The 14,756-nt window shown below is 49.0% G+C and overlaps 1 protein-coding gene across 1 annotated transcript in view; it reads right to left on the bottom strand.

Moving 5' to 3' along the window:
* The window catches only part of LOC139264069 (collagen alpha-3(VI) chain-like), a 176,618-nt gene that overhangs the window by 128,402 nt on the left and 33,460 nt on the right, over positions 1–14,756 (bottom strand). The window contains exons 4-5 of the mRNA XM_070880166.1: positions 14,424–14,569; positions 13,025–13,117 (exon numbers count right to left, since the gene is read on the bottom strand). Of these exons, the coding sequence (XP_070736267.1) occupies positions 13,025–13,117; positions 14,424–14,569 (239 nt within the window). The remainder of the gene's footprint in view (positions 1–13,024; positions 13,118–14,423; positions 14,570–14,756) is intronic.

Here is a 14,756-nt window from a genome sequence, read left to right on the forward strand (position 1 = left end):
GTCCATTGCTGTGTCCCAGGCAGACCCATCTTGTGGTTCATCCACTTCGTAAACCAGCCTCGCTGCGGGCTTCCTGCACATCCTGGCTAAATGTCCACTCAAATTACAATTTCTGCAGCTGAATTGTTGAAACCGGCAGGTCTTCGCTGCATGTTTGCCCCCGCACCTCCAGCATAAGCTGAGATTGTTGTGAACAAAAGAGCTGTTACCAGGCATTCCTCTCTGATTGTCTCTTTGATTACTCTTGAGCACTCTGTTTTGTGGGTGTCAATGGTTCCATCTCGAAACGTATTGTCCCTTGTGATGGTGTAAATGTCCATTCAACCTGCCATTGTCTCTGTTGCGGGCCAACCCTAGAGTCTGTTACTGCCTGGTTGGTGTCGAACTGCCCTTGCCTGCCTGCGGGGTTCTGAGTCACATTTACAATGTTAACTCCCTGCTCCATCGCCACATTGGGAGCAGAGTTGCGTGCGTATATGATCTTGGTTTCCTTCTCCCCCGCCATGAAGGTATGATCCATCAATGCCGCTGCTTCCAAGGTCAAGTCCTTGGTCTCAATTAGCTTCCTAAAAATCCCGGCATGACCAATGCCCTCAATGAAGAAATCCCGTAACATCTCCTCCCTGCAGGCGTCTGTGAACTTACCGAGGCTGGCCAAGCGCCGAAGGTCCGCAACGAAGTCCGGTATGCTCTGCCCTTCCCGACGTCAGTGTGTATAGAATCGGTGTCGGGCCATGTGTATATTACTTGCCGGTTTGAGGTGCTCACCAATCAGTTTGCTGAGCTCCTCGAATGTCTTGTCCGCCGGCTTCTCGGGTGCGAGCAGGTCTTTCATCAGCACGTACGTCTTGGGTCCACAGCTGGTCAGTAGATGTGCCCTTCGCTTGTCAGCCACTGCCGCTCCCAGCCAGTCCTTCGTGACAAAGCTCTGCTGGAGCCTCTCAACGAAATCATCCCAGACCTCACCAACACAGTACCGTTCCTCCGTGCTACCGGTGGCCAATCTCTTGAGTCATTGATTCCCGTTTCTCGTCGCCAAATGTTGTGTCCTTACACACTACAGCAAATCAACATGAGGCACATACTGGAGACAAGGTCACTCTGTGACCTGTACCTTTATTCACAGGATCAAGAAGTGATGACCCTGCATGGGACCTCCCTTTATTTACCTGGATGACCACAAGTTTACCCCCTGTGGTCAAGGTGTGCATTTCTCAGGTGTATACAGTATATAGTGTTGTTACATGAAGGTTACATTTACGAGAGGTTACAAACATGACAGTAAGTTTACCATCATACTGACCATAAGCCCCTGACAGCAATCCCCCATCCAAATTCCGAAGTTCCGACATTATCTTCAGCCTGAATGCAGAGATGGGCTTTGATTTTTTTCAGCATATATGTATGACATTGAGTACAGACAATTTGCTGATCACAGTAATGCGGATGCTATGTCCAGGTTGCCATCCCCATCACAAGTTACACCCAATAGGGAGGAAGTATTCTATTTTTCATACATTGATGAACTGCCAGTCACAGCTGAAGAGATTGGTAGAGCAACCAAAGATGACCCAGTTAAAGATGTATGATTGCATAGCAAATGGCTGGCCAAACCAAGTATCAGAGAAAGATATTCATCCATACTTCATTCGTAGGGATGAATTATTAGTGGATAAAGATTGTATCATGTGAGGTGCAAGAATGGTTATTCCAAATATATTCAGGTGCAAATTGTTAGGAGATCTTCATGACCAGCAACTGGGAAGAGTTTTGCATGCAGTTACTTATGGTGGCCGGGTCGAGATAAAGATATAGATTACATCGTTAGTCAGTGTACAACATGTCAATCGGTGCACAAGAAACCACCACCAGTCCCATTACAGCTATGGAAATGGCCTCCCATCCTGTGGCAAAGGTTACATGTAGATTTTGCTGAGCTAGAGGGACAATTGTTCATTGTGATTGATAGCCATTTGAAATGGGTAGAGGTGTTTCCGATGCAGAAAACAACAAGTAAAACACCAAACAATTTGCGAAGATTGTTTTCTTCATATGCCTCCCAGAAGAAATTGTTTCTGATAATGGGCTGCAATTTTGTTCAGAAGAATTTGCACAGTTCATGAGCAGAAATGGTGTGAAACATACCACGGTTCCACCATACCACTCTGCTTCAAATGGTGCAGCAGAGTGCACAGTACAAATTGTAAAACGTGCCCTCATCAAGCAAATGTTGGATCCAAATCCAAAGAAATGTCAGTTGTCATTGGACCATAAATTGGCAACATTTCTGATTACTTATTGTAATACTCCTCATACAACTACTGGTAGAACTCCAGCAGAGTTGTTTCTCAAACGACAGCCACAAACCAGGTTCTCGTTGTTAAAGCCAAACCTGGCACAGTCAGTAGAAGGGAAACAATTAAGAAAGAAAGAGAATCATGCTAGAGATAGAGTAAGAAAGAGAAGTATGAAATTAAATCAGAAAATTAGAGTGAAGAACCATCACCATAAATACTTAAAGTGATTACCAGGAACAGAAGTGAAGATATGTGGTCCTCGCACATATTTAGTCAAGATGTTTGATGATGGACAGGTTAGGTGTGTTCACATTGATCATATTTTACCTACAGATATGAAAGGAGTTGAACGTTGGAATGATTCGATTAGTTCTGATGAGTCAGATAGTCTTATTACAAGTAGAGTACCAGTAGCAAATCCTACATCAGATGTGCTAGAAACCAGTCCAAGAGAAACTCAGAATTTAAATCCGAGTCTGAGTCAGGTAGACAAACAGCCTGAAATTGGAGGGAGTCCACATGTAAATCAAGGGTTGCCCTTGGAGGAAAACTCACTTCAGGATCAGCCTAGAATGAGTTTAAGTTCATTACCATGTTTGGCAGGTTCTGTTCGAGAGTGAAGGTATCCTCTTTGATTTGTAAATATGGCAAAATAAGTCCATGGGGCCGAAATTCAGATCCAACCAAAACAGGATGCACCTACCGCCTTTTGGCTGCCATTACCGCTGCAATGGTTGCGGTGGCCATTAGATCGATATTCAACGTTTTGAAAAAGAAATGGCGGACATTGGTATTGTCTGGCAGGATTCGACAATTTGCAGTGGTCTGGGTGGGGAATGCCGTTTGGACCGCAAAATTCACCTATTACTAATTTATTCCTAATATGCCAGCTGGTCCCTGGCCTTCTTAAAGGCATTTGAGTGGAGGTCATGGCTAATGCAGCAGTAGCAAGGAGGGCAACCAGATTTTCGGATGCAGAATTGGAGACACTCATGGATGCTGTGGAGGGAAGGAGTACGAGTCCTGTAACCTGATGCCGGCAGACCGACTTGGGAAGTTTTCATTAATGCCTGCAGAGAGATATCTGTGGAAGTGTCAGGGACCTCCATTCATGACTGCACCCCCACCCCATGCAATAGGATAAATTACATAATTTGTCTGATGAAAGTGAGTACCTGTTCCAGAAGCTGCTGACCTTCCATCTGCAAGCCTGTCCTTCATCCTTCTCTTATTTCCCACCTTCACTATAGCAGCATTTGATTGTTGAGGCCTGTATATATACATATATGTGCATTCTCGCAATGGAGGCTCCCTTTCATGTCACAGTTATAGCTGCATGTCAGAGACACACTCTTGTGCTACTCAGCAACCATTCTTTGTTTTGCAGGCCAAGGTTGCTCATAACCAAATGGAGCAAAGGAGGACTGGTGGTGGGGAGCATGACATACAGCTGTTCACTCCTTTGGAAGAGAGGGTCAAGGTGTTAGTGGGCAGACATGCTGCCTTCCCTGTGGCCTCCGGTACTGCCGATCCCGCTGTGGGCTGTATGGGTAACTGAAGGCCTTCCTTTAATGCTATCTCTCCCTGAAAGTGCCAGCGCCTACTGTGCGTTTCCTGATGAAAGTGTGCAAGTTGCAGCCAGCATGCGTCAATTCCCTATCTCCCCCTCATGGCAGCCCTTGTGCCATTTATGCTTGCAGGTGAGAGATCGAGTGAGTGCCAAGGCGAGAGCCCCAGCACTGGCGCAAGTGGGAGGACAAGCTAGGATGACAGCCTTGAGGGTAAGTGTAGCTGAGGACAGGGAGAACTTGATGAGGACATTAAGAGGCCAAGCCTGGAGGACAGCCAAGAGTGAAGTGGCAGCCGAGGCCAGGGAGAGCCTGATGAGGACATTGAGAGGCCAAGCCTGGAGGACACCAAGAGGGCACTGACAGCTATGGCCATCCTGACACTCTGGGGGACGTTGGGGGCACGAGCCTGGACGACACCCTGGAGGCCAGTCCATCTGTTAGCGTCATGTCGGATGAGGTGAAGGAAGAGGGGGACACTGCTGCCAGCACCGTGTCACTGCTTAATATAGTCACATGTGCCAGCTCAGATACTGGGAGTACATGGTCCGATCAGTTAGACATAGCAGAGGGGTTTGCACTGGGTGTTGCACCGGGGCCTAGCGGGCTGCATCATGGTAATGGGCAAAGAAAACCTTGGGTGCCATCTCTCCTGGGGACGAGTTCTGCTGAAGAGGACTCAGACGAGTTCATAGATCTTGGGGCATATGAAAGAAGGGTGGAGGCTATGCATTCCCAGATGTTGGGGGCAGTGACAAGGGTGCCAGAGAGGCTGTCGGAAGTGGTGAGGAATGTGGAGGAGTCTGCCTCCTGCATTGTCAGCAGCTCTGCGCCCATCATTGCCAGTATGCAGGTGATGGTGGACTCCCAGATTGACCGTGCGGATCCAGCTGTGATGCCGTAACTCGTTGAGGATGTGGCAACTGCCATTACAGCACAAGCGCAAGTGAACAAGCGTATCAGTACTGCTTTGGAGAGGATGGCCATCGCCCTGGAAGCTCAGAATGCGCATGCACTCTGGGCAACAGGCCACAGAGCATCTTACTGCTGTCATCTCTGATGGCTTTGACATTGTGGTTGCTCTCATGCAGACGCAGCTGGATGCCACGCGAGACCTCAGTTTTGCTTTCGCGGCTGGGTCCGCCACGGGGACCTTCCGGTTCTTCCGGTGTCGCACCACAGCACCGACCTGAGCTCGCTCAGATTGGTGCCGGTGTGCTGCCCCCGGGGAGTGGCGCAGACTCCTCAAAACAGGATGATGATGATGTGCTCTCTCAGGATCACATCATCCCTGACCCCAGACCTGTCACTCCGCCATTGCCTCTAAGCATGGAGTCGCCCAAGCCAAGGCCAACTAAACCCTCCGAGGGTCTTCAGCCGGCCCTTCCAGGGCCAGAGCTGGTCGAGAGCATGCGCAGCAGTCCTGGGGTTGCGAAGGGGAGTCAGCAGCCAAGTGCACAGTGAATATCTCTTGTCACCAAGCAGCCAGCCACAATCTTGGTTTGGGGCCAAAAATACGGCGGGCGCACTGGTCTGGCGCAGGATGAAGGCATTGTGGCTGCTGTCTGGATACCGGGCATCAACTGCCATGATCATGCGTTGGTGGTTACACCAGTTGCATGTTGAGGGAGTGGAATCCCTTTTGGTTCATGAACATCTCCGCATTGGTTTGTGGCATCCTCAATGTGATGTGTATGCAGTCGATGACACCCTGCACCCTGGGGAACCCTGCAATGCGCACAAATCCGATCTGCCACTCCATCTACTTCTCCTTGCTCATAGGGAAAAATGCATTCGAGCCTTCTCTTGTAGAGAGCATCTGTAACTTGACGGATGGAGCGATGGGCGAAGATTGAGAAATACTTGAGATGTCTGCAGTGGCAGACTGGAAAGAGCCAGTTGCATAGAAGTTTAGTGCAATGGTCACTTTGGTTTCCACACTCAGAGCTTACCTCAGCCTTGTCTGAGGCTGCAGATCTGGCCACACGAGATTGCACAGCTCCCTAAGGATGTCCTTCCTGAATCAGAGCCTGCAGTGACATTAGTTATCTGTGAGCTCCATGAAGGAAAACTGCTGGCAGTAGACCCTTGCACAATAGGACTTTCTTTCCCACAACTCTATGCTGGGCTCCTCCTATGGCAGCTGGCCGATTGCCTTCTCCCTCATCCTCTTCATGCTCCTCAGCCCCTGCAGCCTGCGGCTGGCAAGTATCTGCCTCATCTGCATCCTGCCTTCTTTGTATGTCGCCACTATCTGGTGTGGGGGGTCAGCGTACCTGACCCTCCTCCTCATGCCAGATCCTTCCTGATCAGTCGCGCAGCTTTGAGGTCTGTCACCATTTACACGCCCTTTTTTATGTTGGCCATCCTTTGCCCGCTGCCTCTGGAGCCATTGCTGACAGCGCCATCTTCTCCTGCGTGCCTCCCTGGCACACATAATGTGCAGAAGGCGTTCCCCTGCCAGCATTGAGCCCATTGTCTCTGCAAGCTCAATCTTCACAATTAGGCCTTTGTGGAATAAAGATTGAGGCCTCCAGACTACTAGTATTCAATGGCGATATGATAAGAGCAAGTGCAAAACTTTTCAGAAGTCCAAAAAACTTTTCACAAAAAAAATGAAGATTCACGCAACAGTCATTTCACCTCTGCTGGCGGTCTTGATCCGGCACAGTGCACTGACATAAAAAGCTGTCGGAATGTCACTTCCAGGACGGCGAGGCTGCAGTGCGCGCTGTGATGACATCTTTAAGGCCACATCTACAGGACCACGGTGGAACTGGGGGGAGCGGGGCGGATTTCAACACTGCTGCAGAAACCCCCAGGAGAATTTCATTAGAGGCGGCTATTCAACAGCAAATCAGCGGCCTCTCGACTCTGCCGCGTGGCCGCCACTGTCTGGTGGTAAAATGCCTTTTCGGGAGGCTGAATTTCGGCCCCCCTATCTTTTGTTGTGTATAACCATGCAAATTATGTATGATGATTATTTTGTTATGATTACTTCTTCATTAAGGAGGGAGAAATGTAATATAGAGCTCCACCTGGTTGACCACCTTGGTAATGCAACCACTGCTGTAAATACAATAAAAGTAATATAAAGTCCTTACTCTACAGTATGAAACCACACGAGGCACATTCTGGGGACAAGGTCACTCTGTGACCTTAACTCTTTATTCACAGGATTCCAAAGACGATGACCCTGCGTGGGACCTCCCTTTTTATACCTGTGTGATCAGGTAAGTAGTGTCTCCCACAAGTTCACCCCTGTGGTCAAGGTGTGCATCTAGGTTGTGTGTATACAGTAATAAAGTGGTGTTACATACATGACATCACCTCCCCCCCCCCCGCAAAGTCTTCTTGGGATCATAGGTTTAGTCTTTCAGGTGGTCTACGCTCCCTCGTGGAGCGCTGCAGTTGGAGCTCTGGTTGTTGGACACTGACGTGAGTGTCTGTCACCTGTGGTTATTCCAGCCTGTCCAGGCTGACCGCAGGGACTGTGCATTCTTTTGATTGCTCTTGTTGCTCGTTCACTGGCAGTGTTATAAGCTCCATCTCATGGTCTTCTTCAGGTTCCTCGGTGTCGATGCTGAACCTTTTTTTTAAAACTTGGTCCAGATGCTTACGGCATATCTGACCATTGTTGAGTTTTACCATGATGACCCTATTCCCCTCTTTGTCAATTACAGTGCCCTCAAGCCATTTGGGCCCCATGGTGTGATTAAGGACGAATACAGGATAATTTATTTCTACACATCTCCCCCTCGAATTACGGTCATGGTACTCATTTTGTGACTTGCGCTTGCCCTCAACTATGTCGGTCAGGACTGGGTGAATGAGGGACAACCGAATTTTGAGTGTCCGTTTCATTAGTAGCTCTGCGGGCGGGACACCTGTGAACGAGTGCGGTCAGGATTTATAGGCCAGCAGGAGACGCAATAGGCGGCATTGTAGGGAGGGTCCTTGAATCCTGAGCATACCTTGCTTAATGATTTGGACCGCACGTTCCGCCTGACCATTGGAGGCCGGCTTGAACGGCACAGTCCTGATGTGGTTGATGCCATTGCCCGACATAAACTGTCGGAATTCGTAGCTTGTGAAACATGGGCCATTATCAGGATGACCGGCAAGCCATGGGTTGCAAAGTATGCACGTAGGCTTTCCACGGTGGTGGATGACGTGCATGAATTCAGAATGATGCACTCGATCCATTTCAAGTACGCATCTACCACAATAAGGAACATCTTTCCCATGAATGGGCCCGCGTAGTCAACATGAATGCATGACCATGGCCTGGTGGGCCAGGGCCACGGGCTGAGCGGGGTCTCCCTGGAGGCATTACCCAGCTGGGCACATGTCGTGCACCTGCGAACACAGTGTTCCAGGTCTGAACCAATTCCTGGCCACCAAACGTGTGACCAGGCAATGGCCTTCATCAGCACAATGCCTGGGTGCTCGCTGTAGAGTTCCCTGAAGAATGCCTCCCTGCCCTTCTGGGGCATAACTACCCGGCTGCCCCATAGTAGGCAGTTGGCTTAGATGGAGAGCACATCCATCCGTCTGTGGAACAGTCTGACCTCCTCAGGGCATGCTCCGTGTGCGGGCGCTCAATCCCCAGTCAGGACACATTTCTTAATCAGGGATAGGAGGGGATCTCTGTTTGTCCAGATTTTGATCTGGCGGACTGTGATGGGGGAGCCTGCGCTGTCAAAGGCATCGACAGCCATGACCATCTCGGCGCTTTGCTCTGCTGCCCCCTCGTTGGTGGCCAGTGGAAGCCTGCTGAGCGCGTCAGCGCAATTTTCAGTGCTGGGCCGGTGCCGGATGGAGTAGTCATAAGCAGCCAGCGTGAGAGCCCATTGCTGTATGTGAGCTGATGCGTTGGCATTGATAGCCTTGCTGTCTGACAACAGGGATGTTAAAAACTTGTGGTCCGTCTCGAATTCAAACTTCTTACCAAAGAGGTATTGATGCAATTTTTTTACACCATAGACACATGCAAGCGCTTCCTTCTCGACCATCCCATATCCCCGTTCTGCTTCAGAGAGCGACCTGGAGGCATAAGCCACAGGTTGTAGTTGACCCTCAGCATTGCCCTGCTGCAACACGCACCCAACCCCATAGGACGATGCATCACATGTCAGAACCAATTTTTTACAGGGGTTGTACAGGGTCAACAACTTGTTTGAACAAAGTAGATTTCGCGCCCGATCAAAAGCCCGTTCCTGACAGTCTCCCCAAAATCAACGCAACTCTTACGCAGGAGCACATGTAGCGGCTCCAACAACGTGCTCAAGTTCGGCAGAAAGTTCCCAAAATAGATCAACAGTCCCAGGAATGAAAGCAACTCCGATGTATTGCAGGGCCTGGGTGCTCGTCAAATCGCCTCTGTTTTGGATTCGGTGGGCCGTATCCCATCTGCAGCAACCCTCCTGCCCAGAAACTCAATCTCAGGAGCTAAGAACACACATTTAGACTTCTTGAGTTGCAGGCCTACCCGGTCCAGTTGGCGTAGTACCTCCTCCAGGTTGTGGAGGTGTTCCTCGGTGTCTCGACCCGTGACGAGGATGTCGTCCTGGAATACGATCGTTCCAGGAATGGATTTAACAGGCTTTCCATGTTTCGTTGAAAAATCGTGGCCGCTGATCGGATGCCAAACGGGCACCTGTTATAAACGAACAGTCCCTTGTGCGTGGTGATGGTGGTCAGTAGTTTAGATTCGTCGGCCAGTTCCTGGGTCATGTAGGCTGAAGTGAGGTCCAACTTGGTGAACTGCTTGCCACCTGCCAGCGTGGCGAAGAGGTCCTCCGCTCTCTAGAGCGGGTATTGATCTTGTAGGGACACCAGATTGATGGTGGCCTTGTCGTCGCCACAGATCCTGACAGAGCCATCCGCTTTTAGGACGGGAACGATGGGGCTCACCCAGTTGCTGAATTCAACAGGCGAGATGATGCCCTCTCTCAACAGCCGGTCCAATTCGCTCTCGATCTTTTCCCGCATCACATACGGCACCGCTCTGGCTTTGTGGTGCACTGGCCTGGCGTCCGGGGTGATGTGTAGCACTACTTTAGTGCCTTTGAAAGTCCCGCTGCCAGCTTGGAATAGTGAATCGAATTGTTGTAGTACTTGTGAGCACGAACTTCACTCCACAGATGACATTGCGTGAACATCTCCCCATTTCCAGTTCATATCGGCTAACCAGCTCCTCCCCAACAGTGCGGGACCATTGCCCGGGACAATCCAGAGTGGCAGCCGATTCACTAATCCATTGTGTGTGACAGCCAACATTGCATTACCTAGCACCAGAATGATTTCTTTAGTGTAAGTACGTAATTGTGTCTCAATAGGTGCTAATTTGGGTCTACTGGCTTTAAGTGGCCATAGCTTCTCAAATTGCTGAACGCCCATGAGTGACGGGCTGGCCCCAGTGTCCAGCTCCATGCGTACTGGGATACCATTTAATAAAACTCTCATCACCATTGGTGGCATTTTGGTGTATGAACTGTGAATATTCGCCACATGGACTTGCTGAACCTTGGCGTCCATTGATTTGCCCCAAAAGTCATCCTGCCTCAAAGAACCCTCTTCTGGTCCATCAGCTTCATATATTAGTCTGGTTGCAGACTTCCTGCACATTCGAACAAAGTGGCCACTGAGATTGCAGTTCCTGCATAAAAACTGTTGAAATCTGCAAGATCTAGCTGAGTGCTTTCCCCCACATCTCCAGCATGAGTTAAAGTTTCCATTGTTGGGAACAAAGGGACTATGGCCAGGCATTCCACGCTGACTGTCCCTTTGACTGCTCTTACGTACCCTATTAGTGGGTATCAATGGCCCCATCCCGGGCTGCATTATCCGCTGTGATGGCGTGAATGTCCGTTCAGCCTGCCATTGTCTCTGTTGAAGTCCTACTCTGGGGTCTATTGCTGCCTGGGGAGTGTCGGACTGCCCCTGCCTGCCTGCGGGGCTCTGAGTCGCATTGATGATGTTGACTCCCTGATCCATTGCCGTGTTAGAGGCCGAATTGCACGCGTATATCCTTGGTCTCAATTAATTTGTGAAAAATTCCCGCATGACCGATGCCCTCAATAAAGAAGTCCCTTAGCATCTCCCCCCTGCAGGTGTCTCTGAACTTACAGAGGCTGGCCAAACGCCGGAGGTCCGCTACAAAGTCCGGTATGCTCTGTCCTTCACGACGTCGGTGGGTGTAGAATCTGTGTCAGGCCATATGTATGCTGCTCGCTGGTTTGAGGTGCTCTCCGATCAATTTGCTCAGTTCTTCAAAGGTTTTGTCCGCTGACTTTTCAGGTGCTAATAAGTCCTTAATGAGCGCGTAAGTCTTTTGTCCGCAGCTGGTCAAGAAATGAGCCCTTTGCTTGTCGGCCGCTGCATCCCCCAGCCATTCTTTCGTAACGAAGCTTTGCTGAAGCCTCTCGACAAAATTGTCCCAGTCTTCCCCAACACAGTGCTACCGGTGGCCATTCTCGTGGGTCGTGAAATTCCATCCTCGTCGCCAATGTAAAGTCCTTACTCTACAGTATGAAACTATACGAGGCACATTCTGGGGACAAGGTCACTTTGTGACCTTAACTCTTTATTCACAGGACTCCAAAGATGATGATCCTGTGTGGGACCTCCCTTTTTATACCTGTGTGATCAGGTAAGGAGTGTCTCCCACAAGTTCTCCCCTTGTGGTCAAGGTGTGCATCTAGGTTTAGTGTATACAGTAATACAGTGGTGTTACATTGTGGTTACATAAATGACAAGTAACATGATGTATTGGAGCTATCTTGTAAAGTGTGTTTGTTAGTGATGTCTTAAGAATTTATCACAGCTTCCTTCTGTGGCATTTCTATGATTCCATTAGGATGAGGGTGAGTGTCAGTGGTGGTATGAGTAGCTACATAAACAATGAGGGATGGGTGCACCTGGAGGGTGTGTGAAGTGATGTGCAGGAGTAGGCATGGTAAGGCAGAGTGATGGAATTGGGGTGACACGCACATCAGGATGTAGTTGAATGTGGCATTGTACTCACCTTTCCTGTCCTCATGAGATCATTAAATCAATTCCTGCACTAGATTCAGGAGCGGCTGGCAACAGTCCTGTTGCTCACTTCCTCGGCGATCTCTAATCATGCCCTCTTTGTTTCAGTTACTGGCATCTTCCTCCTATCACCAGGGGAGAGCGCCTCCTTGTGGATTCTCACTCCCTGGAGCAGGATTTCTAGGGAGGAATCACTAAACCTGGATGCAGCCTTTTGACAATGAGGCTGCATCTTTGCTTAGAAATGGTCAAACCTTCATAGTGAAACAAATTGGTCTATCTCACAGCAACAGCAAACTCTCAGACCAACCTCTGGACCACCTCCAACAACTTTCAACTCTCATCTGTCCACTGCCCCTTTAAATAGGTGAGCTGAAGTCAAATCATCTGTGACATCATCAGACCAGCTCCAGTTAACTGATCGGGAAATCTGCATGACTAACTCAATTGGAGTACTTCTGTTAAAAAGAGACTGCAGAATGCACTGATGGAACATTCGGGATAGCGAGCCTTACATGGCGCCCTCCACCGACCCCCCCACCCCACCGCACCCAACCCGATGCTAAGGTAAAAATTCAGCCCAATATCTTGAAAGGCACATGCTCTTGAAACGCTGCCTTACTCTTCTTTTCTCCTGTTCCTCCTCCTCCCCAATGATAATGGCATACGAAAGTATGCCCATTGTGAATTCCATAGCTGCTCCTGAGAGGTTCTCAGAGGAGGGGAAATATCCCAGTCGTCTCACAGTCCCATAAGCAGTTAGAAGCAAGTCCATAGTTGTCTAGACTCAAAGCATATAATACATTTCCAGTTTTAATTTATCCGAGTGCATTGTGAGTGTAACTACAGGAAATTCTAAGCACCAACAACACTGGCTGTCATTTAAGTTAGATATATAGGGATTCTGCAGGTGGATCGTAGGGAGGGCCAAATTATGTTTGGAAATTTGTGCGCTTCATTCTTGAGGTGAAAAACTGGTGGAAATTCCTTTTATCCTAATTTGCTGTCCAGGAAAAAAATGTTGCCTCATTTAAGACCCCAGAAATGCCAGTTTCTAGGCCATTAAGTTGACACTGAGTTTAATTTCAGTGAGATTGGTAGATCTTTTGCACAATGACTTACCTTTGTTCCCATTTGTCCCCAAGGGCCGTGGGCACCTGGTTCTCCATCACATTTGCAACATACATTGCAACATTCTTTTTCCACAACTGCATTCTGGAAAAACATATAAGTTTATCAAATCTTTATGAAGTACCAGTGCAAATTCACTAATGAATGATGAAATAAAAACTACAATTATCCATTAAAAAAAAATCATTCTATTTAAGTCATTAATGTTAAGGGTTGCAGAGTGACATGATCTCAATTATATGGTGTCATCCCCATAAAGGGTCTCCAACAGAAATGGTCCTGCACAGGCTATTGGCCAGCTGAAGAGTAACACTAGCAGAAGCCTGGAATCAAACAGCTCAAGCATCTTCTTTTGCAGGCTACAGGTTGAACCTCTCTTTTCCGGGACTCCCTTATCCAGCATCACCCCTCGTCTAGCACCATTTCAGGCCGCTGGGTGGCGCATGCACAGAATGCGACCGGTCAAAATCACCAATATAATATTTTTCCTCAATGCCGGAGTTATCGGCTGCCTCCTCCTCATCGCCCTGCTGGAACTCCTGCAGTCACAGTCCTCGGGCCGGCCGCTCCTCTCCACAACGCTCCCTCCGGGGGGTCGGGCCTGCGGGCCGTGTCCTCGAGCCGACTCATCAGGCCCACTTGGGCTGCACCGACACTTCGGGCCCACCAGCCCGCCGACTCTTCGGGACCCGCTCGCCCGCCGACTCTTCATGCCCATTCGGGCCGCGCCAACTCTTTGGGGCCCGCCAGCCCGCCGACACTTTGGGGCCCACCAACACTTTGGGGCCCACCGACACTTCGGGGCCCACCAGTCTGCCGACACTTCGGGGCCCGCTGGGCCTGCTCGGGCCGCCGACCTCCTTCCCCTGCCCCTCCCCCGACCTCGGGCGACCTCCTCCCCCCCGACCTCCAGCGACCTCCTCCTTCCCCCCCCCCACCCCGTCCCTGTCGGGCCGCCTCCACACCCCCCCTCGGGCCGATGGCCTCCCCTCATCTGATAAAATCCCTCATTCGGCACAGGCCAGGTCCCGAGGGTGCCGGATAAGTAAGGTTCAACCTGGTATGTTGTTAGGCGATACCCATACAAGGAATTTCATACACTCAATAGCAAAAATTTTTACTGGACAGTAAACTCCTCATGGTTAAAGAGTTCTGCATTCTGCATTCACTAGCCAACAGTTTTTTCTCCATTAAAGCGAAAAAGCAGAAAATCATAATCTGGCAAGTGTAGAAGAGGAATTTCTATCTCGAAAGACAGATCAACTCTATCTAATGAAACAATATCTGGATGAGTTACCAACAATGAAAAATCAGAATCACCAGTAATATTAGATGTACTTTAAAAACATTTCCACTTGCTAAGGAAAATGGTTTTCTCAGGGTTACGTACTATTTGTCTACGCAAAGCACTTCCAATATCCTCCATTTCAATTGATAGCTTTTGTTTGTATCCAAATCCTCTTCCAAACTCAACAAGAGAAATGTCATCAATATTCACTGCACCCTCCAGAGCCACAGTGATGAGTGCGTGGACTCCTGTAATTATAAAATTTACATTTATTACATTATACTACAGATAGTTGAGTAAGATAAAAGATTCTGATTGCATAGCTGGTCAATTTTAATTTGAGGAAAAACATTTGTTTTAAGAAAAAAAAATCAAATTATGCAGTGAACTATTGTAAAAGTATCCTTAACAGGAATGAAAGTCCAGACAAATGTA

This window comes from Pristiophorus japonicus, chromosome 5 (assembly GCF_044704955.1).
Source record: "Pristiophorus japonicus isolate sPriJap1 chromosome 5, sPriJap1.hap1, whole genome shotgun sequence".
In the NCBI taxonomy this organism is placed as follows: Eukaryota; Metazoa; Chordata; class Chondrichthyes; family Pristiophoridae; genus Pristiophorus; species Pristiophorus japonicus.